Source organism: Episyrphus balteatus, chromosome 1 (assembly GCF_945859705.1).
Source record: "Episyrphus balteatus chromosome 1, idEpiBalt1.1, whole genome shotgun sequence".
Classification (NCBI taxonomy): domain Eukaryota; kingdom Metazoa; phylum Arthropoda; class Insecta; order Diptera; family Syrphidae; genus Episyrphus; species Episyrphus balteatus.
In genome coordinates, this window is record NC_079134.1 from 144,079,638 (window position 1) to 144,104,806 (window position 25,169).

At 28.4% G+C, this 25,169-nt stretch overlaps 1 protein-coding gene and 1 non-coding gene across 3 annotated transcripts in view; both read right to left on the reverse strand.

Moving 5' to 3' along the window:
- LOC129921063 (tafazzin) overlaps nucleotides 1-16,380 on the reverse strand; it is a 31,581-nt gene extending 15,201 nt beyond the window's left edge. Inside the window, exons 1-3 of one of the 2 annotated variants that reach the window (XM_056002707.1) lie at nucleotides 8,643-8,909; nucleotides 4,902-5,100; nucleotides 841-1,027 (exon numbers count right to left, since the gene is read on the reverse strand). In XM_056002707.1, the coding sequence (XP_055858682.1) occupies nucleotides 841-1,027; nucleotides 4,902-4,961 (247 nt within the window). In that variant the 5' untranslated portion in view covers nucleotides 4,962-5,100; nucleotides 8,643-8,909. Of the gene's footprint in view, nucleotides 1-840; nucleotides 1,028-4,901; nucleotides 5,101-8,642; nucleotides 8,910-16,101 lie in introns of those variants that run through there. The other variant, XM_056002706.1, reaches the window with a different exon arrangement.
- A 3,375-nt stretch (nucleotides 16,381-19,755) lies between these two features.
- Trnaa-ugc (transfer RNA alanine (anticodon UGC)) lies at nucleotides 19,756-19,827 on the reverse strand. Its single transcript has one exon. It is a non-coding gene; the product is annotated as a tRNA-Ala (tRNA).
- Nucleotides 19,828-25,169: the final 5,342 nt, after the last annotated feature.

The following is a 25,169-nucleotide window of genomic DNA, read 5'->3' on the forward strand; positions in this document are numbered from 1 at the left end:
AAAAGTGTCAACATATTTTCAATTATTATAAATCAACCTCAATATACACAGATCACTAGTGTTAAAAAATATTAAATTAGATCGCGCTTACATATACCTACTATCTCCCGATCATATCAAATCATTTATTTTGAGCTTTTTAATTTTGTTTAAAAAAAAGATAAATATATCCCAAAAATAGTTCAAAATCCCCCATAATATCTCTCCTAAACGTCAGATGACATTATTATTATTTATCAAAATCACATCTCATCTGTTGTGTTTTGTCGTCAAAAAAAGCTTTCATACAAATAATTGCGCAGGTTCAGTCGAAATTGTTTTTTTTTTTTTGCAAGAGCAAGCGTAGAGAGAAAGTTTACGAGTACTTGCAAAAGCATCAGACATTTAAAAACACTCAAAGTATTTTTTTTTTATGTTTTAAAGTGCCACAAGCGACATGCCCCATTTCGTCATCCCACACATAAAATCGTGCTCAAGGTGGTTGATCTTTTATTATAATTTTTTTTTGTACCTATTCTGTCGTTTTTGTTTTAACAAACAAGGACTATGACTGTCATTGGTCTCTGGAGGAGGTATATAATTAAGCTCTCTCGTCTACAATAATATTATGCATTTTTTTTAAATAATTTTTTTTAGTTATAAATAAATTTTTAAAAAATGTATCAAAACGAAAAGTGTTGTTGATGAAATTGTTGATGATAATGAGGATGCTTTTTGATGACAATGATGAATTAAATTGATGATTAGAGAGAGAGAGAAAAAACAAATCAGAGGAAAAGGTGGAAGAAAAAGAGCAAAATAGGTTTTTTTTTTTTTTTGATGATTTTATTTATTACATACCTAAAAGTATTTTACTAAATAATCCAACGGCAGCTATGGCAATCGTACTAGCAAAGTACCAAAATTTCGACGGATGCATTAAGCGTGGGAATACCCAATCGATATTATAGCCCATTATATCCTTTTTAGTTTGATGATTATTTTGTTGTTGTGTTTGAGAAGGAGTTTGAGTTTGTTGGACGTTGCACTGTTGTTATTTTGTTGTTGTTGTTGTTATTCAGGATGTAGAAAAATAGTTTGTTGATTTTTTCGATGACAAACGACGACGGCAAGGACGAAAATTAAGGATTATCCCAGAAACAAAATAAAATTAAAATTTGTTTTGTCAAATAATAATATTTTTTTTTAGAGAAGATTGCATCTAGATTGAGAGAGAGATAGAGAATAACACAATTTCACGCATTCACACACAACACGTCACACACGTTTTGATTTTTTTTTAGTCTTCTTTTTCATCGAAATGCTTCTTTGATCTAAAAAAAATAAATTTGAATATTTCAAAAAATATTTTTAAGAATCCTTAAAATTTTACAGTAGTTTTTTTATTTTTTATTTAAAAGGATTCGTTAAGGATTTGTGGAAGAAAATTGGAAGAATTATTTCAACAGACAGCTGGAAAATTCAGCTTTTCAGGACATTTTACGAGGACACGACCAACAAAAATGGAGAATGGTTGTTGGTGCACACAAAAATCGTTGCATTAAAAATGTCTACAAATGTGAAAATAAGGATACACGGGAGAGAGGGGGTGGCTTCGCGAATCGAAGGATATATTCTCTTTGTTAAGCAGGTCAAAGTTTAGTTTGAGGATTTTCGTTTCACACGATTTTTGTAGAAATTTCTAGTTTTTTTCGTTTTCAGTTTCATTCAAAATTACTGTTTTTCAAATTTTTAAAAAATCAAAAAAATGTAAAAAATATTTGTTTATTATTTTTATATTTCACATTTTTGTTGGGTAGGAAGAGAGATATGCACAAAAAAAAAACTGTCTAGACGATATAAGTTGGCGTTTTGAGAGAGAATAAAAATATAACGAACGAGGAGCAGCGAGCGTTGTTGTCAAGCTTTTGGCACCAATGAAGAGACTGTGAACGCCCTTGTGACAACTTTTGAGTTGGAAAATGAACCAAAGCAGAAGCAATATGATTTTTAGTTTTTATATGCACATTGCGCCTGTGCTGGGAGTTGGAGAGCTTTTTTTTATAGTCTTCTAAATGCAAGTTGTCATCATTCTAGATAGGTAATAAGGGTAGATTTTGATAGAGAATAGACGAAGCACAACAACGTTAAGTGTAACCCCTTGTTGAGTCGAGTTGACGATGATGATGATGCATGCATCGGGTTGTTTATTGTTAAGCACGTTTTTTTCGTGGAACAAGAGGGTTTATTTTGAAAAAAATCATAAAAATTTATTCGAAGAAGATCTATTTGAAAAAATGGGTAAAGTACACGATATAGTTGTGACTTCTTGTAAGAGAGTTTGAGAAATGAGGTTAGAGCCCAGACCACGCACCGGCCGGCATTTTTATATTTTATTTTAATTTGAGAGAGGGAGAGTGAGAGAGAGTAGATGGATTTACGCATAAGGATTTTTAGTTTCTAAAGGTTTCTTTTTTTTTTAATTAAGAGAGGAACTTTACCATTTTTGAACTAAAAATAATATTTTAGGTTAGATTATTTCATATATGTAGGTGCAATGCCGGTAGGTAGTTTTTTTTTGTATTGTTCATCATCATCTTGAATTCTAGAAGTTCTTAAACGGTCAAAAGTGGAGCTTTTTGAAATTGGGTTAACAATTTTGGATTGTATGTCAAGAACAGACTTGACAATTGTATTAATTTTTTTTTTATTATTATTTCATTTGAGCCTTGAAGGAAGAAAAAAAGCAAGAAGTGGTTTTAATGCAAGTGCACGAGGACATTGTTCAAAGGCCATTTTTAGAAAAATAAGTACAAAAATGTAGGCTTTGTTATTTACATATGTCAAGGAATGATATTTTGTCGGAATTTATTTAAATGCAGGAAGAGAAGCAAAGAATAGAAACCGTTATACGGAAAATCATCTGAAAGTGAAATAACCTTTAGGAAGTAAGATGCTAATCCTTAAACAAAATTATTTTTAGAATCTAACAAAAAAAAATTTTATATTGAAATTCGTAAAATAAGTCTGTAAGCGTTATGTTCTGGCAGACTAATATTAGTTATAAAATTTTTGCAATAGTTTTTACCATTAACCTAAGGAACGAAATTGCAGTTTAAAAAAAATGATTAAGAGCCGGAAAACATGTTTTGCAGGTGTTAAACCAATGCATGAAGCCCTCATTCCGTTGGAGCTTCGAGGCACGGAAAACATTGCGGCTAAATAAAAAACACGTTAGACAAAAATATTTTAATCATATTCGAAAAACATTTGGAAATGTTTCTGTAACAAAATAAAAGTTAATTTTGTTTACCAGTGCTAGTTACTCGTATCAACGATAAAAAACAATATTTCAAAAAATTGATAGGGGAGTAACAAAATCAAATTATTAGGGAACCCGGCCGAACAGCTCTGATTTTGATAATCTTTTTTTTTTCAAACGTCGGTAATTAAAAATACTTTAAAGTCTATAGGTTAAAAATTGCCGAAGTTTTCGTATTGTTTTTTAAAATTAAAATTAATTTTTTATTTCCTTGAATGTTTGAATACAATAGTGTTTTTATTCGAATAGTTTTTTTAAACGATAATTTTTTCATTTAAATAGTTTTTTTATACGATAGTTTTCTCATTCGAATAGTGTTTTTATACGACAGTTTTTTTATTCGAATAGTTTTTTTTATTCAATAGTTTATTCGATTGTTTTTATTCGATAGTTTATCCGATAGTTTATTCGATAGTTTATTCAATAGTTTTTATTCGATAGTTTTATTCGAATGAATAAATGAATGAATGAATAAACTATTCGATAGTTCAAATCATTCAGTTAATAACTAACGATAGTTCAAATCATTCGATAGTTCCCATCACTAGTTTCGGTACTTCAAAACCCTCGCATTTCCCTTAAAAATATTGTTTCACGTGAAAATAAACTTTCTTGAGTCCTTATTCTACGACAAACGAAACCAAATTGCCAAACTATTATTTTTTTAAAAATTCTTCGCTATTTATACTTTTTTTTGTTGTACTGAAAAAATTATATTTTTTTTTCAAAAAAAGGATTATAAATATTTTTAGCTGGTGGATGTATCTTAAAATTTTAGGTATCATTTCGAATTAGCATTCAAAAATACCTTGAAATAATGGGTCCGCAATATGGCAAAATCAAATTAAATTTTTGAGCTTGATTAACCATCATCTCATCCTTTACTCTTTCTTTTTTAATGCGATTGAAAAAAAAACAAATAGGGGGTTTTCGAGGAACTTTTCGTCTGCGTCGATACCAATACTAAAAATTGATAAATAAATTTTTCTAAACTTTCGCGGTACTAAACTTTCTATTTTTCCTGGACTGAGTTTTTTGTTTAAAAAATGTTAAACAGTAATTTCAAAGATGAACAAGTTTCGCACAAGTGGACAGTTAACCTGTGAAAATTAAAAATCGGTTCCCAAAAAAATGTACATTTATAAAACTTTTATCTTTCAATGGCAAATAAAACAACATTCAATTATTAAAACTCAGTTTTTCACTAATTAACTAATAACTTAAACAATTTTAATCTGAAAAAAGTTAATGTTGATGTATTCTCAGCGATAATTTTTTTTTTTTATCTGACCATCTGACTTATTCCGGTTCTTTGATAAACTGAAATGATGAATGTATCACCATTAAATTTAAAAAGTGTTTCATTAAACTTCTTACAAACCCAAAATAGCCCCTTGAAGTAAATAAATCAAATAAAGCAATTTGTTGTTTTTATTCCAGCTATTTACTATCTTAATTACTTTATTTGGAGACAATTAATAGAACAAAAGTGTACAAATCAATTAACAAAATGATTCAAACATCTACACACATCCATTCACACATATTAACTACTGAATATATTATTATTTAGGTTTATATAAAATGATGACAAACTTACTCGATCAAATGTCTTGCTTAATTCAGCATAGAAGATATCTTTCTTCAAATCTTCAACCATAATTATTTAAGTCCGATTCTCAATTTATGTATTTAATTGGTTTTTATTTGTGTATGTTTTATATTTAATAATAATTGTAATTGTCTTAAGTAGCTACATTGGTGTAGGTCAACATTTTGTTTTTTTACCTTAAATCAATCTGATGATGATATAAAAAATATTAGTTGAATACTTAATGCGGATGCGGAGTGATCTTGAAAAAAAAATACAATTAAGGCCTTGAAAAGTTTTTTTTTTTTATTGTAGCCAAAACAACTCTTTGCAAAAGATTTTTTTTTTTTTTTTTCTAAAAACTACTAAAACTAGAACTACCACAAAATAACCGTAAATCTATGATTAAATTATAATGGAATTTCGTTATAAAAATTATCTATTGAATTAGTTCCTGACTTGACTGACTATCCAAATATTGATTGGTATAAACTTCTAGTAGATTTAAACAAATCACTTTCAATAATTTATGTGCGAGTAGATTACAGATTACATTATAAAAATTGAAAATTTCGTATTAACTAAAATTCAAATTTATTTTTAGTGGAGTAACTTAAGCCAATTATTTGGGAATTTTATAAATTAAATGATACCAAAAGATTTTCTATGTAGGTAATTTAAGGTAAAAAATTATGAGTGGGGGACTGTATTCCATTGTTTAAATTAAACGATAGATGTAATTTTCTCACAAATTGACTTCAAACACAAAACAAATATTTTGAACACAACGGCAATACTATCTGTTAAATTTAAATCAAAAAAATTTTTTAAGCAAGAGTTTTTTGAAAAAAAAATGCTTATCAAACTCAGAATTTTGAAAAAAAAAATTTATTAACAAAATTTTTAATGACTTTTTTTCAAACTTTTTCGTAAAATAATATGAATTTATCATAAAAATTTTTTTAGTATCTAATAAATATTGTTTTGGAAAAAAAAATTAAAAATTCCTTCAATTCTACTGGATTTTGTTCATAAAAATTGAAATGATTGATTTTCTCTAAGACTATAACAAACAAGACCTTCAAACAATTTAGCCTTCAACTTTACTTAAAATTAAAAAAAAATTTTGAAATAAAATACTTTTTAATTCTTTTCATGAACTATAATACATTTTTGCTGTTTTGAATTCAAACAACAGTAAATATGGCCGAAATTTTTTTTTAAATAATTTCCTATTTTGTTACGAAAAGAAAAAGAAATGTTAAAATTTGTTCACTAAATATTTTTTTCAAAAATCTGAGTTTGAGAACCGGTTTTTCCAAAACACTAAGGGTCATTTTGTTCACCATTGCTCAACTTTTAGCAAACTCTCAAGTTGACGAACTTTACATAGAGTTGACTTCAACTCGGGAGTTAAAACAAAAGTTGAGAATTTATTTTGTTCGCTGTTTTTTCTCAACTCTCCAGTTTATAAAACAAAAGTTGCCTAATTTTCAGTTTAAAAAATGTATCCTTAGGATATTTGTCACAGCTAAAACAAATACTGCCACTTCAATGTCATTTATATCGCAGTTTTTTTTATATTTTGTGCATTTTTTGTGTTCAAAATGTAAAATTTTAGCTAACAATTTTTAATTTTAAGCAAATAATTTTCTTTTTCAAAAGTTTGGATGTGTTCATCAGGATATATGTTTTTTGATAACTAAATTAATCTTCCAACATTTAAGAGCCATTTCAGTTTATTTAACGTCCATTTTGCCCATAAATAATTTTTTTTAACCATCAATAAATTGTTTAAAACTAAAATTTAGAACAAAACATGAAATTTTGCTATGCAAAATCTCAAGTTTGCTTCCCCAACTCCTACTTTTTCCGGAAGTTGAGAAAATTGGAAGTTTATAAACTCTCGAGTTGAAAATCGAAAGTTGAAAACGTCAACTTTTAGTGAACAAAAGCAAATTCGAAAGTTGAAGAAAAAAATAATCAAGTTATGTTTAACTTCGAGTGAACAAAATGGCCCTAATTCAATTTACTTAGTTTTATTTTAACAAAAAAACTACGCTTCTAGCTTTTTAAAAATGTGTATTTAAATATTGTAGGTGTTGCCGTTGTGATCAAATATTTTTTCCTTGTGTTTGAAGTCGATTTGTGAGACTGAGTACTATATATGTTTTTTTTTTCCTTAAATTACCTAGACAATCTTTTTGTAGCATTTATATAAAAATTTCTATTAAATTTCAAAAAACAAAACGGCAACAGCGACAATTTGTAACCTACTATAGAGGTTAAAGTATTTTTAATTACCGACGTTTGAAAAAGAAGACCATCAAAATCGGTGCTGTTCGTTTATTTATTATCAACTATAAACAGGAACAGAACACAATGGCCTTTAGTAACAGACCCACATTAAATAAAAAATAAAACAAACATACATCTCACTTCCAAATTAAAAAAGTGCTTTGATTTTAAATTCGCCTTAAATATGAATGAACTGCTTCTAAGCCATTTTAAGTTTAAAAGTTAGACGTATGTATGTTTTTTATGTTTTTTATTTTTATTAGTTTTTGTGTTAAAATCGATTTTTGCTAAATTCGGGTCTATTAATAAGGGCCAATGTTTCTTTTTATTTTAATCAAAATTATTTTTTCTTAACTGCGAGTCATTTCAGGAACGTTTTTGGAAATTTTTAAAATAATAGTATTTCATTTCAAAAACAAAGTTTATACCATTTATCCAATGTAAGTACTAAGTGGGGGTAATTATTTTATCTATTCTATTCCCTCCAGATGGATAGATCAAGTCACACACTTTATGATTTATTATTAAGATTAAAAAAAAAAAATGTTGTTTTATTTACAATTTGCTTATGTATGTAAATGTACTCATAAACAAATTTTTCTACAAAACTAAAAAATTAACAGATACGCCTCGGGATATGCAACAACATAAACACTTTTTTTAAGTACATTCAAATTCACTCACAAAAAAAATAATTCGAACTCGAATTTGAGAGAATTTTGCAAAAAATTTCACTCAATATTAAACAAAAACCAACTGTCAAAATAAAAATGTGAATACCAAATGGAAACAAGTAAGCAACAAAAAATAACAATGTCAACAAAAAAAAAAAAAAACCAGATAAGCGTTGGTGTAAACACACAATAAGTTGATAAGTTGAAATCTATCCAAAAACATTCAACTCAAAATAAAACAAAGGAACAACTTGACATAAAATCAACAAAAGAATAATGTAAAAAACACTATATGAATGCAAATAGATCACAATCTGTACTAAAGCTAAAAAAGATACAAATTCGCTTTGTGTATAAAAAAAAAAAAAAAAACAAAAAACCTTTTAACAAAAATAACGTTCATTGACACAATCACATGAGAGAGGAGGAAGAGCACTTAGTTGAGAGAAACTCAATGCAAACTCTGTGTCAGTGCAAACTAATGACCTTGCTGCCAAGACTTGAAACACTCGATTCAAGATGAAACTGAAACAAGTTTGTAGGATTCACAATTCAATATTTCTACCGGTTTATCAAGCATCTGGATCATTTTCACGAGGTATCTTTTTTTTTGGTTTTTTTTTGTAGACAAATCAAATTTAAGAAAAAATATTAAAATATATGTATTTTACAGGTTAAAATGAGAGAAAACTAGTCGTCTTTATATTTCTTAAATAATAAGATTATAATCACTGGGAAATTTTTAGGTTTAAAAATAAATTTTTTCTTTTTCGTATACTTTTTCGCATTTATATACTCTCGAAATATAAGTACACTCTTGAGCAGCAACCAAGAGACCGAGCGACGCACATGGATCATAAAAAAACTCTCTCTATACACGCTGCCGACAGTCGCTAACACATAACACAGACTAAAGAAATAAAATGACGAACAATGGAGACAACCCCAGAAGAAGCAGGCAGAACCGAACCAAAGATTCACTTGTGTGTTTAGCATTTTTAGCTTCACTTTTCTACTCGTAGATATACCTACTTCCCGATGTGAGTGAGTAATACCATATCCGAGTCTTCTCTCGACTCGGCGACTCGAGTTCATATCTAGAGGCCAAATTTTATAAAAGGGCATTGTGCAAGAAGCGTTTCATGCATTAAAATTTTTGCTCGAAAATACATTTAAAAATAAAAAATAGATCCAGCTGACGATGATAATAAAGAGTACAAGAAAAAATTTGCTGATTCTTTCTTAATCTACCTACGGGTTTTTTTTTATGTTAAAGAAACTATAAGGCATACAATTGAGGGCGTTAACAAATGATTGGGTTTTGGTAGCTACATATGCGTCAAAAATTCAAAATACGCATATATTTTGTTTACAATAAAAAGTTGCAAAATTTTTTTCATATTTCAAATAGGTTATTCAGGTTCGGGACCTCAAAACGAAAAATATTATACCTAAATCTTTGACTTTTATCATTTTTGAATAATATGGGAATACCAAATAAGTTGTGAAAATTATTAAAATATAATTTTGGGTAAAGTAGATCTATAAATATTTTTCCCCTTCTAAAAGTATTAGTAACGGTTGACGAAATTTTAAAGAAATATTAAATGCAAATAAACTTGTTAAACTATTAAATTATTAGGCTCAATAGGTTTCGACCTATGAAATATTTCAGAAAAATATTAACGAAAAACAATTTTTTGTATAAAACAAATAAATAAAACATTTCAAACGGATAATAAATTCGACACTAAATATCACTCACTTCCTGTGTCTCCAAGTTTATCTCCTATTTAAATTATTCAAAGTTTTGAAAACAAATTTTTTTTTCGTTTTTGTTATTTTTTGATAGCTTTAACCTTTGTAAATAACAAACCTACTGAAAGACTTGGAGCTATGGAAAAAGTGGTTTCAATTTTATTTAAGTTTAAATTAATAATTACCGTACTTACTCATTTTTCATTTTAAACGCAAAACAAAAACATATTAGAGCGGGCGGCCACTGCAGAAACGTTCAACTCATCGAGCTAAAGAAAATTTCAAATGGGAAGTGAGAGAGGGGTATTAGTAGTTACGAAAAACCACAGGTCTTCCCGTCCGCATCCTGGCACGATTGGCGTGGTAAAGTGCATTGTGCATCTCATAGAGTTAAAAGACAATATTAGTGTCAAATTAAAGGTGATATTGTCAGCAATCATAATTCAGAGGTCTTCCGGGTGAAAGTTTGGCAGTTTTGTCATACAGCCCATTATCTATTTATGCGTTGGTCATAAATCCACAAATCAATTATTGACTTACCCACACAAGGGGGCCAAATTCGCGCGAATTTTTATTTTAACACCTCAAAATGTATTCTCCTGTGGGAACATTTTTTTTCCGCATCGCATTTGTACCAATTGATTTGGACTGATTTGTTTTTGATCTATGCGTGATCATTAATAAGTCCGCTTTGTTTGCGATATAGTTTTTCAAGTCTTTTAAGTAAAATTTTGTTTTGCTTTTTCTTTTGGTGTTTTGGTATCAGTTTTTTTTAAGAAAAACTTCATACAATTTTTAAAAATAATAAATTTATAAATAATTTTAAAAATCTTTTAACAAATATTCTTTAACAAAAATTCAGCGTTTCCACATTGTTTACAATTGAATACTTCTTAAGCACCTTTAATCTTCATTCTTTTTGAAATTAGGAAGTTAGGTCACAATTTTGCAGATTTTTGACTCACTTGGCTTGGTTGTAAATCCATAGTGGAATTATAACCCAATGGTCCCTTATTGACTTTTCGCCCGTGGCGTATTATGACCCTTTACTCCCCTCGCTCTTTTCACGTTGTTTTTTTTTTCTAAAGTAGCAGCTCTGAAATTCAACAACTTCACAAAATAAGATCATTTACTTTTTTTTTTTTTTCTATTAACTAATTTCCTGACATGGTCCAATATTAAGTTAGTACAACTTTAACATACATAATTGAAAAATGTTTGAAAGACGTCCGCATTTAAAATGTTTAATTAACTTAGAGCTGGGTAACTATTTGGATACGTTATCCTGCCAACGCCAATTTTTTTAATATTTTGTCAAACAAAGAAAGTTATAAAAATTAAACAAAACTATTTGTTTTAAATGGAAAGTTGTACAATGTACATATGTATATCAATAGTGAGTTACATTTCGAAATACACTTAAGAGCAAAAAAACGGAATCAAAAAAGATAATTTTTATTTGAAACAAAAATTGCAATGGATAAAATAATGTTTTTTCAAGTTTTATGGTCTCATTTAAAAGCTTGAATTTTTTACTTTTAATTGTTGGTAAAAACTTCAAAATGCATACGATAGTATCATAGCTATCTGTCAATAAATTGCACTTCATTTTTTTTCTAAATGTTAAATTTTCTTGATATTCTCTGCTTCAATTTCAGTTTTTTTTTCCTACCGTTACTATTGACGTTATCTGTCAATAAATTGCACTTAATTTTTTTAAAATGTTAAATTTTCCAGATACTCTCTGTTTCAGTTTCAGTCTTTTTTTGCTTACATGCTTCATTTATGTTGATTGGATCCTTATAAAGTGAACGGGTTTTAAAGTTCCTAGTATTGATTTAAAGCCTTTGTTTCAAGCTTTTTAATGGTGCAATTAACATTCATGTATGTCAATTACATCCTGGCCAATTAACGTTTAAAAAAAACGCAAAAGTTTGATTCCATTTTTTTGCTCCTAAGTGTACCTATAGTAAAAAAAAATGCCTTGACAACTTTAATTACTCGTCTCAGTTTTTCTCTCCCATTTTAATGTTCAGACCTTAAAAACCAATGTAAATCGCTATATCCTTTTAAATCCTTCCCTTAATCATTAAAGCTCGTACTGTGTTTTGTTTACATACATATTAAGGGTACCCAAAACTATTATAAAAAAAAAAAAACATATTAAAAAAAAAAGTTTTTAATAAAATTATTTAATTTTAACTGGTTTTTTTTATATTTATTGCTTCTATTTAATTTTGCCTACGATTAAAATATTTTATGATATTGTTTTCTATTGTTTCTACCAATTATTTAAATTGACAAATTTGCTATTTTTAATTTGTTTACAGAACTTAAAGGATCATCACTAATTGTTCAAATACACTACCACTTATTGAATACGTTTACGTATATTCATTGAAAAAATGCCATATAAATTATTAAATATTACGAAGCAGCAAATAGCCGTTTTTAATTATAATTAAATTTGCATTTAATTCAAAATGTTTACGGTAAACTACATACAAATTTTTAAAGTAGTATATTAAAAAAGTACTAAGCATTTTTCAAAACACGAATATTTTTATACGATATATCTCATATAGTTATGCACTTAATTTAATATATGATTAAAATTATTAATGAATATAAATTAAAAGCTCAATCGACACAATAACGAGAACTTATGAATTACAAATGCGTACCTCATAGTTAATCCAAGCATGACGAATTCCAACGGACGTAAAACGTATACGTAGATAAAAATGAATGAGATTTTATAATGAGCCACATTATCAACGAGTAAGCAATATTTAACACATTTTCTTATCAATTTTTGAAAATGAAATTATAACAATGACTTTTATAATAAAGGATTAGTAACAGGCGATCATATAAAGGAAGGTATGTATTTTTTTAAAGTTAGTTTAGATAATCATTTTGGAAGATAATTAAAAATTGAATGGGCATAAGTATCATGTACAAGCAAAATATATACAAGCAAAAGTTTATACGATCAACTCAGACATTTTTTGAAAACAAAGATATTTTACAAACTTGAAACTGAATAAAACTAAGTAATTGTCTCTATTAAAATATAATAGAGAACAAAGTCTTCCTTTTTTATTATGTGTCACTAATTATAAAGGCAAAACGATCAACTGGAAATGTTATTGTTTATTTCTCTTTACAGAAAAAAAAATGTTTGGAAGGCAAAAAAAAAAATGCAATTAATTGCCATGTAACGCATTACTAATATGGAGAAAAACCTGATTTGCATCAAAAAGCTTTTGAAGGTTTAAAATTGCTTTGTTGAGTTTTTTTTTAGGTCAAACAATTAAAACACCAAAGTAAACTAAAACATTATATACCCACTTAGATCTATTAAATCAAAAAGTTTTCATGTGAGAAATGTTGTTATCATTAATTTGTTTGATGATAAACTTCAGTGATTTTCACTTTTATTATCTTAAAAAATCATAACGCATAGAGAAAAACCCATATATAAAAGCAAAACAGTTTTTATAATCATTAACAATGATGACAGGAAAATAGCGTGTGGTTGCTTTAATGAGTTTGATTTTTAGTTTGATTAATGAATATTCTAATTACAAACGTACTCAATGTCAATACATTTATTAGCACTCTCGTTTTCTTCACTCATTTTTTCTTTGAGGATTTATCAAAAGAATATTTTGTAGATTTTGAAAGAAAAGTTCTTTAAACATTTAAGAAAATCATTTTCGTTTTATCAGATCAAGGTTGTTTTATGTTTATATTTCATTGTTTTCAAGCATACTTTCTGCCTCAAGGACACCTGTTGCTCAAGTATTTAAGATTTTTCTTTCATATATCATCTTGAGTCCGAGGAAGAACCAAACAGGAAAATAGTGTTTTTTCTCGGATTTTTATAGTTATTATTAAATTTAAAAAAAAAAACATTGTTTAGATTATTAGATGTGTTTTTGTTTTGTGGGAAAGCTATCCGAATTATTATATCCAACATAATCAACATTGCAAATGCAATGCACGCATCAAGATAAATGCAAAAAGAAACAAACATATTCTATCTGCAGCTGGATTTAGCTAATACATATTCTTATCGGGAGCTGCGTGTTGTTTTCGTAATACATGTAAACTCCAACACATTTCTATTGTATGTATTGAAAAACACAGTGTAATAACCTGAGGTAACCAAACGTTTACTCATGAAACAATTCAATTTTCACGTTTGAAAAAGAAAACAAAACTACTAAAAACATATGTTTTAAATAAGAATCAATAGATTTACAGCAAAAAACTACAGGATAAGTTAATTTTACGCAACAACTCAATTGTGCGTTTCTTAACAAAATTTTGAACATTGAAATTCAAATCCTGAGACTAAGGGTTTTTAAAATAATAAGAAGAAGTATCATAGCGGATACCGGCCCGGTGAGGGTTTCAGGAGGTTATATTGGAATAAAGGAAGCGAGTTTTAAAATCCGATGTAATGGAAAAGTTTGGAAACAAAGACAGAAAAACAGAATCAAGAACTGATATAGTTTACTGTTGGGATACTAACAAAAACGTTTTTAATAGTCAGTTAATGTATGACATTGGTTAATTTGATATTCACGTCATACGTCCGTGCCTAATTTACAGAAAACTATTTATCTTTCGTTCACATAAATTTTGTTCATTTTCAGTGACAACGAACATTTCAGAAAAAATTTGTTAAGTTTCTGAATTTTCGCTTTATTATTATTCATTATGTCTAATTGAAAAGCCGATTAGTTGTGCCAATTTTACAAAAAGAGATACATTTATATCGTGAACGAAATGGTGTTAAGAACTCAAAATTCATTTTTTTAGAGATTGAGCTGAAACTGAAGTTCAATTTGATCCAACTTCATCTTTTATTCATCAGGAATCACAATTTCATACATACACGTCATTGCTCAACATTAGACCTGTTTGCGTGAAAATCATGCAAAACCTTACTGAAAGAAAAGAGTTGTAGTAGCTTCCAGTAAGTTTTTTTTTTGTAACTCTTTGTTAAATTTGTTCGCAATTTTACGAAAACACAACTATTGTAGACGATTTATGCTGGTGATAAAATAACACATATTACAAACTCATTTTATTTTCTGACCGCGAAATTTTAAAATAACGATGCAGAAAGCTTATTTTTTTGGTTTCAAAAACAATTTGTGTAGTTTTTTCAAAAATAAATCGCGCTAGATAGAAAAAAAATTTTTTTTACTTTTGTAAATTTCCCACTTTTTCACTTTTTAGGTCATTGTAGTTAAGGCTAGAAGATGCAAAAGATTTTGTGAGAAAAGTATATGGGATTTCCGTAACTTGTAGTTGTAGGTAATACTCGGGCCCCTAGGCAACTGGCGGGCCTTACATGCCATAATAGTCCAGTGCATTTATGGTCGATTCAGCAGTTTGTACCACCCCCAAATTTTTTACCCATTCGATAGAGCATTGGCTGAATAGCATTAACCTTATTTTTTGCACTTGTGAAATTCACCTTTCGGCCGCCATCTTGGATTTAAGTTTTTGTTAAATATCTTGATTTCTGTATATACTACATAAAAGTTGTGTTTAAAAAAAACGTAGACAATTAAATTTCTCGTCTTTTATGTTAACAACATTTTTTCAATATTCTGAATATTAAAAAAGTTATAAGCCAAAAAAAGTACAAAATTTACGGTGATAAATCTTTTTTCGGAAAGTTTTTTTTTTATAATTTTGATAAAAAGGACTCAAAACTCAAAATTGTCCTTTTTTTCACTTTTTTTGGGTTGTAACTTTTTTAATATTCAGAATATTGAAAAAATGTTCTTAACATCAAAGACGCGAAATTTAATTGTCTACGTTTTTTTATACACAACTTTTATGTAGATATTTAACAAAAACTAAAATCCAATGAATTTCACGAGTGCGAAAAATCAGGGTAATGCTATTCAGCCAATGCTCTATCGAATGGGCAAAAAAAAAATGGGGGTGGTACAAAATGCTGGGTCGAATTATAAATGCACAGGACTAATAAGTCTAGTAGGAGCAGTCGAGTATCTCTAAAATTAAGGATTGCCCTCGGTTTTCGTTCCTAGATTTGCAATGTTTTATTTATATAATATTGAAATTTTTTATGTGCAACTCACTGACTAAGAAGATGATATTGAATGGAGTTTTCTACTTTCGTCTACTAAAGTTCGTTTTTAATTTTACAGTTTATGACCATACACTTTTCTTTTGCAACTCAATTTTATTTTTTATGTAAAATACAATAGACAGACCTTAAGAGCAAAATTTTGTGTACACATATTTGCTTACATGTGTGTGGAGTGGGGCTCAATTTGTTTCGATTTATTTATATTCAAATCCGGTGCCAGCAATTTAATGGAATAATTTTGTCAATGGAAAAATTAGCAACATACCACAATTTTTATCACATTCACTAAAGGATATTATTTCTAATAAGAAATTATAGAATTTGTTGAAAAACTTACATTATCTTTGAATGCAAATAAAGTTGTTTTAAATTCCTGAGTACGTAAGAACCCTGGCGGTTTTAATACTGCTGCTGTACGAAGCCTTTCTAAATGACGTAGTTTACACATATTTGCATTGATTAGGCAATACATTATGAATAGATTAATATTTATACTTTAATTAATTGATATGTTTTCGTTTAACAATTCCTTAATTTAATTATTTTGGAAGAGGAACCACGTAAACTTTTTTAGAAACCTTTAATTCCTAGCTGAAGCGCCATTCAGCTAGTTTGACAGGTACATTTAGAAATGTCAAGTGTGTTTATTTGCACGTGCAAAAAAAAATTGATGTTTTTTTTACTTCTGCCGGTATTAAGCTATGGGAGAAAACGGAACAGATAGCTTTATGTGAAAGAGAAAATCTGTCGTTGAAATATATTTTTGTAGTAGATTTTTTAAAAGAATATGGCTGATGTGGTTCATGTCTGAGATATATTGAAAATAGGGTAAATAACCCAATTAACATTCTTCATTTAATTGGGATTGTTTTCATTTTAAAGGCTTAACTATGTACATTGGCTCAAAAAAGGGAAAGAAAGTACAAAAGTGAACATTTTCAAAGGCATTTTTGAGACTGAAAAATTTAAACAAATGATGCAGAAAGTTTATTTTTTGGTTTAAAAAAACAATTTAAGTGATCTTTTTGACAAACAAAATGCGTTAGCGAGAAAAAAAAATATTTTCACTTTTGTACTTTTGCAAAAATTGGCCAATGTAGTTAGGGCTAAAAAAGTGAAAAAAGTACAAAAGTGAAAAATTTCAAACTTATTTCGTGATTATTTACAGTGATGGAAAAATTATAAAAATGATGCAGAAAGATTCTTTTTTGGCATAAAAAAATTAGTATACTCTTTTTTACAAACAAATTGCTCTAGCAAGAAAAAATAAAAATCACTTTTGTACTTTTGAAAAAAGTGGCTAATGTAGTTAAGGCTTTAGGTATACCAAACTACAACGACCACTTTTTGCGAAAAGTGAAAATTTTCAAACGCATTTTGTAATAGTTTTTCCAACAGCAAATTTTAAAATAATGATCCAGTAATCTTAGTTTTTTACTTCAAAAACAATTTTTGTAGTTTAAGCCTAGTATACAGTTCTTCTAGCAAAAAAAAAACCAATGCATTTCTTATGGGAGAGATTTTTGTGGATTTTTTACGAAAAAAAATATTTTTTAACTCACCACAGCTGCAAACCAAAATCTAAAAAAAAATTATACTCACCAGGATTTTTTTTTCTCGCAAAACAATGTGCAACCCATTGTTTTTGCGGAAAAAAACTTACAACAACTGTCATCTCCCGACAAACTATTTTGGTTCTATAAAGCTTTACAGATGCAATTATTGCTTTTGTAAAGCATTATAGAAGCAAAATTGTTAGTAGGGCTGTTCACCACAGATATTTTTTTTCAATAAAAAATTTTTTTCTTCACCACTTGTTTTTTTTTTTTATCAAAAAAGAACTGTATACTAGGCTTTAACCAAAAACTAGAAAATTTTGTTTTTACTTTTGTAAAGTCTTAACTACATTGGCCACTTTTTACAAAAGTTTAAAAGTAAAAATATTTTTACTTCGCTAATTTTTAAACCAAAAACTAAGTTTTCTGCATCATTTGTTTTAGTTTTTATCCGGAAAAATTATAAAAAATTAATTTGAAAATTAACACTTTTGTGTTGTTCACTTGTTCACTTTTTAAGCCTTAATTTATCTTAATATAAAAACTAAACTTTGTTTATTTTTAAAAATTATTTTTCGGCCGTCTCCAATTTCCGGCCACCTTTCGGAAAATCTTTATAAGTAGGGGTTTTGTAGGGTTTATTCCAAAATTTTGCTCTTATGCTGTTCTCTTATATGTTAGGACAGCATATAAGTGAAAATTTGGAATAAACCCCTTTGAAATCACTAGTTATAACGATTTTGCGAAAGGTGGCCGGTAACTGGAGACGGCCGCAAACGGGCAACTCTACCCTATTTTCGTAGGAAAAGAATGCCAAAAAAAAAAACAGAACAGATAAATTAGACCTATTATGGCTTTGTTATCGTAGATAACAACAATATAGTTTTCTGTAACTATACAAAATAGTTACTTTTAACTATTTTGCTTTGGCATGTGACTATTATAATAATTATTTCTAAAGCCTGGTACGCTGCTCGCGCTAAATTTTAGCCGAGATAAAATTCCCATACAAGTTATCGATAATTTGTATGGGATCTATTTTAGCTCATCTAAATTTTTCGATAATTTGTATGGGAGCTAAAATTTAGCGCGAGCAGCGTACCAGGCTTAACTATAAACAAAATAGTTAAAAATTACTATTTTAATAGTTACGTAATTATTACGGCATAGTCAATTTAATAGTTATTTTAAACTATTTTGTTTATGCATGTGACTGTTATAATAGTCATTTTTAACTATTTGTAACTATTTTCTGTCAAAAAATAGTCATTCGCCATATTTCACTAACGCAAAATTTAAAACAAGCCATTGTCAAGAGTTTAACATATTACTATAGTTAAAAATTTGTTAAATATTTAGTAATTTACTAGCTGACGGAAAATTTTAATCCTTTTTCATCGTTTTACTAAATAGTAAATTACTAACGCCCAAATTATCAATTTTGATAGAAAAATTAAAAGAGTAAGAAGATGATCTGAGCACGAGGTTCGAGTCCTGAAGTGAATTCTATAAAGTGACTATAGTTATAAAATAACTATTTTATTCCTTGACTGTAGTTTTAAATTAAGAATCATCACACTCGTAGGAAGGTCCGGGGATGGATGAAAAAAATCATATTTTTTGACTACGATCGATGCTTTTTCAAACCATATTTTTTATGTCTGTGTTGAGTTTTTTCTCCAAATTTTTTTCGACATTCTTCTTTAACAATATTATAAACAAAGTTGTTTTATAAACTAAAATCACAACTAAAAAAAGTTCTGTTACTTATAGATAACCACCCGACAAACAATTTTGGTTCTATAAAGCTTTACAGATGCAATTGTTGCTTCCGTAAAGCATTATAGAAGCAAAATTGTTAGTAGGGCATGTTGGGTTCAAAATTTAAGTTCATTCATTTACCTACGCATATTTTAACTTGGTTACTGATTTTACGCACACCTTTTCCTCTAAAGATTCAATAATAATAAGTGGATGAAAAATTCTCAAACATAAAAATCAAAAGTTATCTTCAATCGAAATGAAAGACTTTTATTTTATTTTGGCAAATTCGAATCCAAGAAACAAGATTCAATGACCGATGACGACGAATCGGCGAACCGATAAATTCTTGTGGAATTCTATCTTCATTATTCAGAATGCATAAGCCCCTAATTGATATTCCAGGTATGTCAAAACGTTTACTGCAATCATAAATACACCCTATACCTACACTCTAAATCCACTATGGACTTTGACTTTCTTTCAGTTGAATGGCTATTACTTTTTTAAATTTTAATATCAATCTTATATATTTGCACCCCTCTTAACTAATTTGGTACACACAAACTAGAATACGTATGTGTGTGTCTTGAAAATTAAGCCTTTAAAGAAGAAAAACAATAAACCATTAAAAAATGAATAAATCAAATAATATTAAATTAAAAAAAAAAACTTGGAGATGCCGGGGATCGAACCCGGGGCCTTTCACATGCAAAGCGAACGCTCTACCACTGAGCTACATCCCCGATGAGAAATCTGTGGGTTCAATTTACATTATGAGTAATGGCATACAAAATCCATCACAGTCATTTAAGGTCCATTTTCTTCACTCGGAGTTGAACATAACTTGAGAATTTTTAATATAAAAATTCTCAAGTTTTGTTCAACTTCGAGTGAAGAAAATGGACCTAAAGCTGTTGCCTGTTGTCGGTTCGATAGGGTGATTTGGAAGTTTAAGGTGCTAGAATTTAAAAATGTAACATATCGGTGTAAAATTAACACAGTGAGCCTGAACAAGTTTAAGGTTGACCTAAAATGACGACAAAAACTAAAGATGAGGCTTTGTTCCTGAAGGCCTCAGCAATAATAATCCGTTCTTACCAAAATCGGATTAGCTTCCTTTTTCGAGATACCCCCCGTAAACGTGTTTTTTTCAAAAAAAAATTCATATCAACGCTAGGCTCGAGTACGATAACTTAGGCGCTGAGAATTGAAAACGGTTTTTAGTAGAGGTGTTTAATACAATCATTTTTTGTTATGGGAGGGAGGGTCTATGTCCCCCCCTTTAGGCGGGAGGGGCAATTTTCTAAAAAATCATACAAAAAATTATTAAAAAACAATGGCAACACTTACAGTTATCAATGATACCTTTTTCAAAAGCTAGAATTGTACACTTAGTTATAGTTTTTAAATCAAATTATTTTAATTAGTTGTTTTCGAAATAATCGATTTCAAAGTCAACAATTGTGAAAAAAAAGTTTAAAAAAAAACATTGAAAACTATTTTTGTCAAGACTTTGGATTTCATTACGGGATTAATTGATAATGTAAAGTACCTCAATAAATTCCTTATCAAATACTGAAAACCATATGTTTCTATGCCTTCTATTTTTTGAGAAAATTGAAAAATAGGAAAACTACTTTCTTTATAAGATTTTTATTTTCTTGGCTATTTTGCTTTGCCACTATCAAAAATCAAAAATTAAAAAGTACTGTGCTTAATCTACCTCGGTTCCACGAATGGGTTTTATTTCCATTAAAAATTGGATCTTAAAAATAAAATTTCTTGGTACCAGTGTGATACCAGAACGCTCATTAGTGAGCCTGATAAGAAAAGTAGTTTTCCTATTTTTCAATTTTCTCAAAAACTAGAAGGCATAGAAACATATGGTTTTCAGTATTTGATAAGGAATTTATTGAGGTACTTTACATTATCAATTAATCCCGTAATGAAATCCAAAGTCTTGACAAAAATAGTTTTCAATGTTTTTTTTTAAACTTTTTTTTCACAATTGTTGACTTTGAAATCGATTATTTCGAAAACAACTAATTAAAATAATTTGATTTAAAAACTATAACTAAGTGTACAATTCTAGCTTTTGAAAAAGGTATCATTGATAACTGTAAGTGTTGCCATTGTTTTTTAATAATTTTTTGTATGATTTTTTAGAAAATTGCCCCTCCCGCCTAAAGGGGGGGACATAGACCCTCTCTCCCATAACAAAAAATGATTGTATTAAACACCTCTACTAAAAACCGTTTTCAATTCTCGGCGCCTAAGTTATCGTACTCGAGCCTATCGTTGATATGATTTTTTTTTTGAAAAAAACACGTTTACGGGGGGTATCTCGAAAAAGGAAGCTAATCCGATTTTGGTAAGAACGGATTATTATTGCTGAGGCCTTCAGGAACAAAGCCTCATCTTTCGTTTTTGTCGTCATTTTAGGTCAACCTTAAACTTGTTCAGGCTCACTGTGTTAAGTAGTGTAACATTTACTAGAATATACCGTGTAGTATTTTGGTTGAAATAAAAATTATTTTTTTTTCAAATGTTTTGAAAATTTCACAGTAGTCAAATTTTGTTTTTTATTTAGAAAAGCTAAATTCTTAAGATTGCTTTACATTCCTTTACAACGCAACTAAAAATGCAGTTTTGAAAATTCTAAAATTCACTCACAAATAAAAAAAATTCTATTTTATTACTATTTGCGTAATTTTTATTAATTTAAAACTCTCTATAGGGTAATTCCACGAAAGTAAACCACTATTTTGAAAAAAAAAAATGAAAGTAAAATGTATAAGATTTTTCTTTAGTAATTTCATTTAGTAGGTATAACTTTTTTTATTTATGTAACTCAACCGTAAACTAAAAAAAATTAGGAGTTTTTGAGTAAAAATTGAGAAAAATTACTTAAAATTAAAGTTTTAAAGCACGCATTATCTTTTCAAAACCTGCAACATTTGCAGGTGGAGTCGCATTTTTATCTGAAAATAATTTTCTTGAAAAAATCTCGATTCAATTATTCTGATGTTTACCCAGACTAGCTGAGCCTAGTAAATTTATTATTTATTGTTTTAATATTTAAAATTTGAAGTTATTGATTTTTTATAATGTTTATAAATTTAATAAATACGTTTTTTCATACAATGTCACACCCGTTACATTTTTAAATTGTTATAACAACTTTTTTAATGACCTTCTTACTTCCTTTCATATTGAATACGATATCTATACGACTTTTCATTCAAAAAACTTCAATATGTGTTCAAAAAGTCAAAAAAGCAGACTGGATCGGTTTTTTAACGTTACACCCATTACATCTAACCTTAATAGATTGTGGGGTTTAAAAGGACAAAGTAATTTTTCAAAATACACTAACAACTAAATACATTAGGTGAATCTATAACTACCATATTTAGTGAATGGTAGGTAGGTACACAAACCAGAAACAAAAAAATGATGTAACTGTGTCACACCCGTTGCAATGGAAATACCCTATAATTAATGTCGGTTCCAGACCACTTGAACAAACTCGTGCGACAGAAAACATAATTGAAGAGTTTAACTTTTAAGATGTTAGACATATTTGGTTCGAAAGTCCATTTTATCATAAACAAAACACTTTAAAGTCACTTGTCACTATGTATAAGATCATGATTGCGAATTATGAAAGAAAAGCATTTATTTAAAAAAAACGTTGGAATATTCCATTACAAATGTTTTTGTGTCGTGATCTAATTCTAAGCGGATTAAAAGTGTAAGTGGATTCGTAAAGGGTGCTCGAGAATACCAATCAACTTGTGCTCTCTAGCTTCTGGTCACTGTTCGCCAATTGAGTTCAATTAACAAAAGTTTAAAACGCAAATTCATTTCAATTGCTTTTGAGATCGTACATGCAAATGTTAACAATGTAAAGATGATTTATTGAAAGAAACCAAAAGATAAATATCAATTGACACTTAGATAAACATAAACTTAATTCTAAGTGAAAAGAAAAACGAGAAGGATCGAATTTTCGAAAACTTTTAATTCCAAAAATATAAAATCCATTATAAGACTTTTGGGGGTATAGAATAGGACAACCGTTCTTTTAAACGAAAATCAGTGCTTCAAATGCCTTCGATTTTATTTAAAATCTTTTGCTTTATGATCACAGAAATTCAAAGTTTCAATTCCGGATATGGTGGACTTTGTTTTTCTAAAAAGAAACAACAAAATATTTTTGCATTTTAATTTTGTTGTTTACCACTTTTAGAAAAACACCAAAAATTTATCAAAAAAAAAAAAAAAACAAAAACAAAATAAAAGTTCTAAACAAAAAATTAACATTAATTATACACAATCTTGGTATCATAAGTTTCATCTTCAATATAGTTGTTAGTTAATCTACTAACAACAAAATTTAGAAAAAAAACCCAAAAAGGAATAGACGTCAAGAAGATTAATGAATCACACACAGGAGAGAGAAAAAGATTAAAGTCTATGGAATTTCCTAAAGTTCAATATTTACCATTAAAATCCGTATTTGATTTTTGATTCGGTTTAGCATAAATACAAATCAAATTAATTCAGACTTGTTTGTCTGAGATTCAGAAAAAAAGATAAATAATGACGGCAAGTCATGTCTGGCGCCAATTTTGAAAGCATTTAAGTTCTAAATTCTTTGAACCTTTCTTTCTTTGTTGGAGTTTTTAGAAACAATTTAGTTATTGCAGAAATGTTTACACCCAAATTATTTAAAATTTATGTAGGTATTTCCCCCAAAAAGGTTTTACAATTAATTCAATATTTAAATAATATTTATTATTTAATTTCTTAACATTAACACAAATTATATATTTTTTAAGTATAATAATACAATTAAATATCAAATAAATATGATGTTAAAACAGTTTTAAAATAGAACTAAGATAATATTATATGTCAACTGCTTTTAAAAGGGTCTTGTATTTAAATTTGTTAATTGTACCTAACAAATTATTTTTGCATGTAAACAAGCGTAAAGCTGGTTCTTTATATCACATAATAAACAAAAACAATTTCTTAAATGGGTGTGAACACTAAAAGAGAAAATTCGTCTCATTTCATCTATTTATAGAGAAGAATTTTTATTAAAAGAAATTTGTAGATTTTGAAAATAAATTTTACATTCCTACATAAAATTTAAAAATTTACATTTTGTTTATCCCATTTTTTGAGAAATCATTGATCTTTATTTATTGCAAAAAATTCAAATTCATTGAACTGTTTGCATTACATTTTGTAATAAGATATACGTAGATTATTTTTTTTTTTTTCAAATTTTACTGAATATACACTCCTGCTCAAATTTAACGCACATCCTATTTATTTTACAGAAAAGCCCTATTATTACTTTATCTCACAGTATCTTGGTTGTTTTGTCAAATGAGACAGGAGTGAGCTTTAATTGAAGGTATGGAATAAAATGTTTGTGTTGAAGATTTGGAGAGGTATGCTAAAGTCTATCTGTCAACCCGCGAACCTTTTAGAGATGAGTCATAATTGTAAAATCAGCTTTACAACACGTACGCAGCTAGTGAGCTTTCCTAGATCTACTTTAAGTACCCAAAGATACTTGACTGATGTCCTCGAACAGCATGCGGTTCCAATCACCCTTAGATTTGGTCCACATTTCAGTCTGATGCACGATAATGCATGCTAGAGTGGTTTGAGAATATCTTCAAGGTTAAAACATGCCACCCTTGAATTGACCACACAGATATCCGGATTTAAATTCAATAGAACATGTCTAGGAAATGTTGAAAACAATGCATTTGCGACCAAATTCCATCTCCAAGCATTCTTGATCAACAGAAAATTGCATTGAAAGAAAAGTTACAACAAAACCTTCAAAAGTTAATTCGTGGAATGAACAGGCCACTCCAAATTATCATATGCGATAGAGGAGACCATACCAAGTATTTAATAAAATTATTGTAAAAAACTGTCACGTGCTTCCATTTTAAAAAAAAAAATTTTCTGTAGAAACAAAAATTATTTTAATATCAGTTTTCAGACCTTGAATTGCAAAATTTGGTGCATCTTTTTTTTTGGTTGATAATACCGA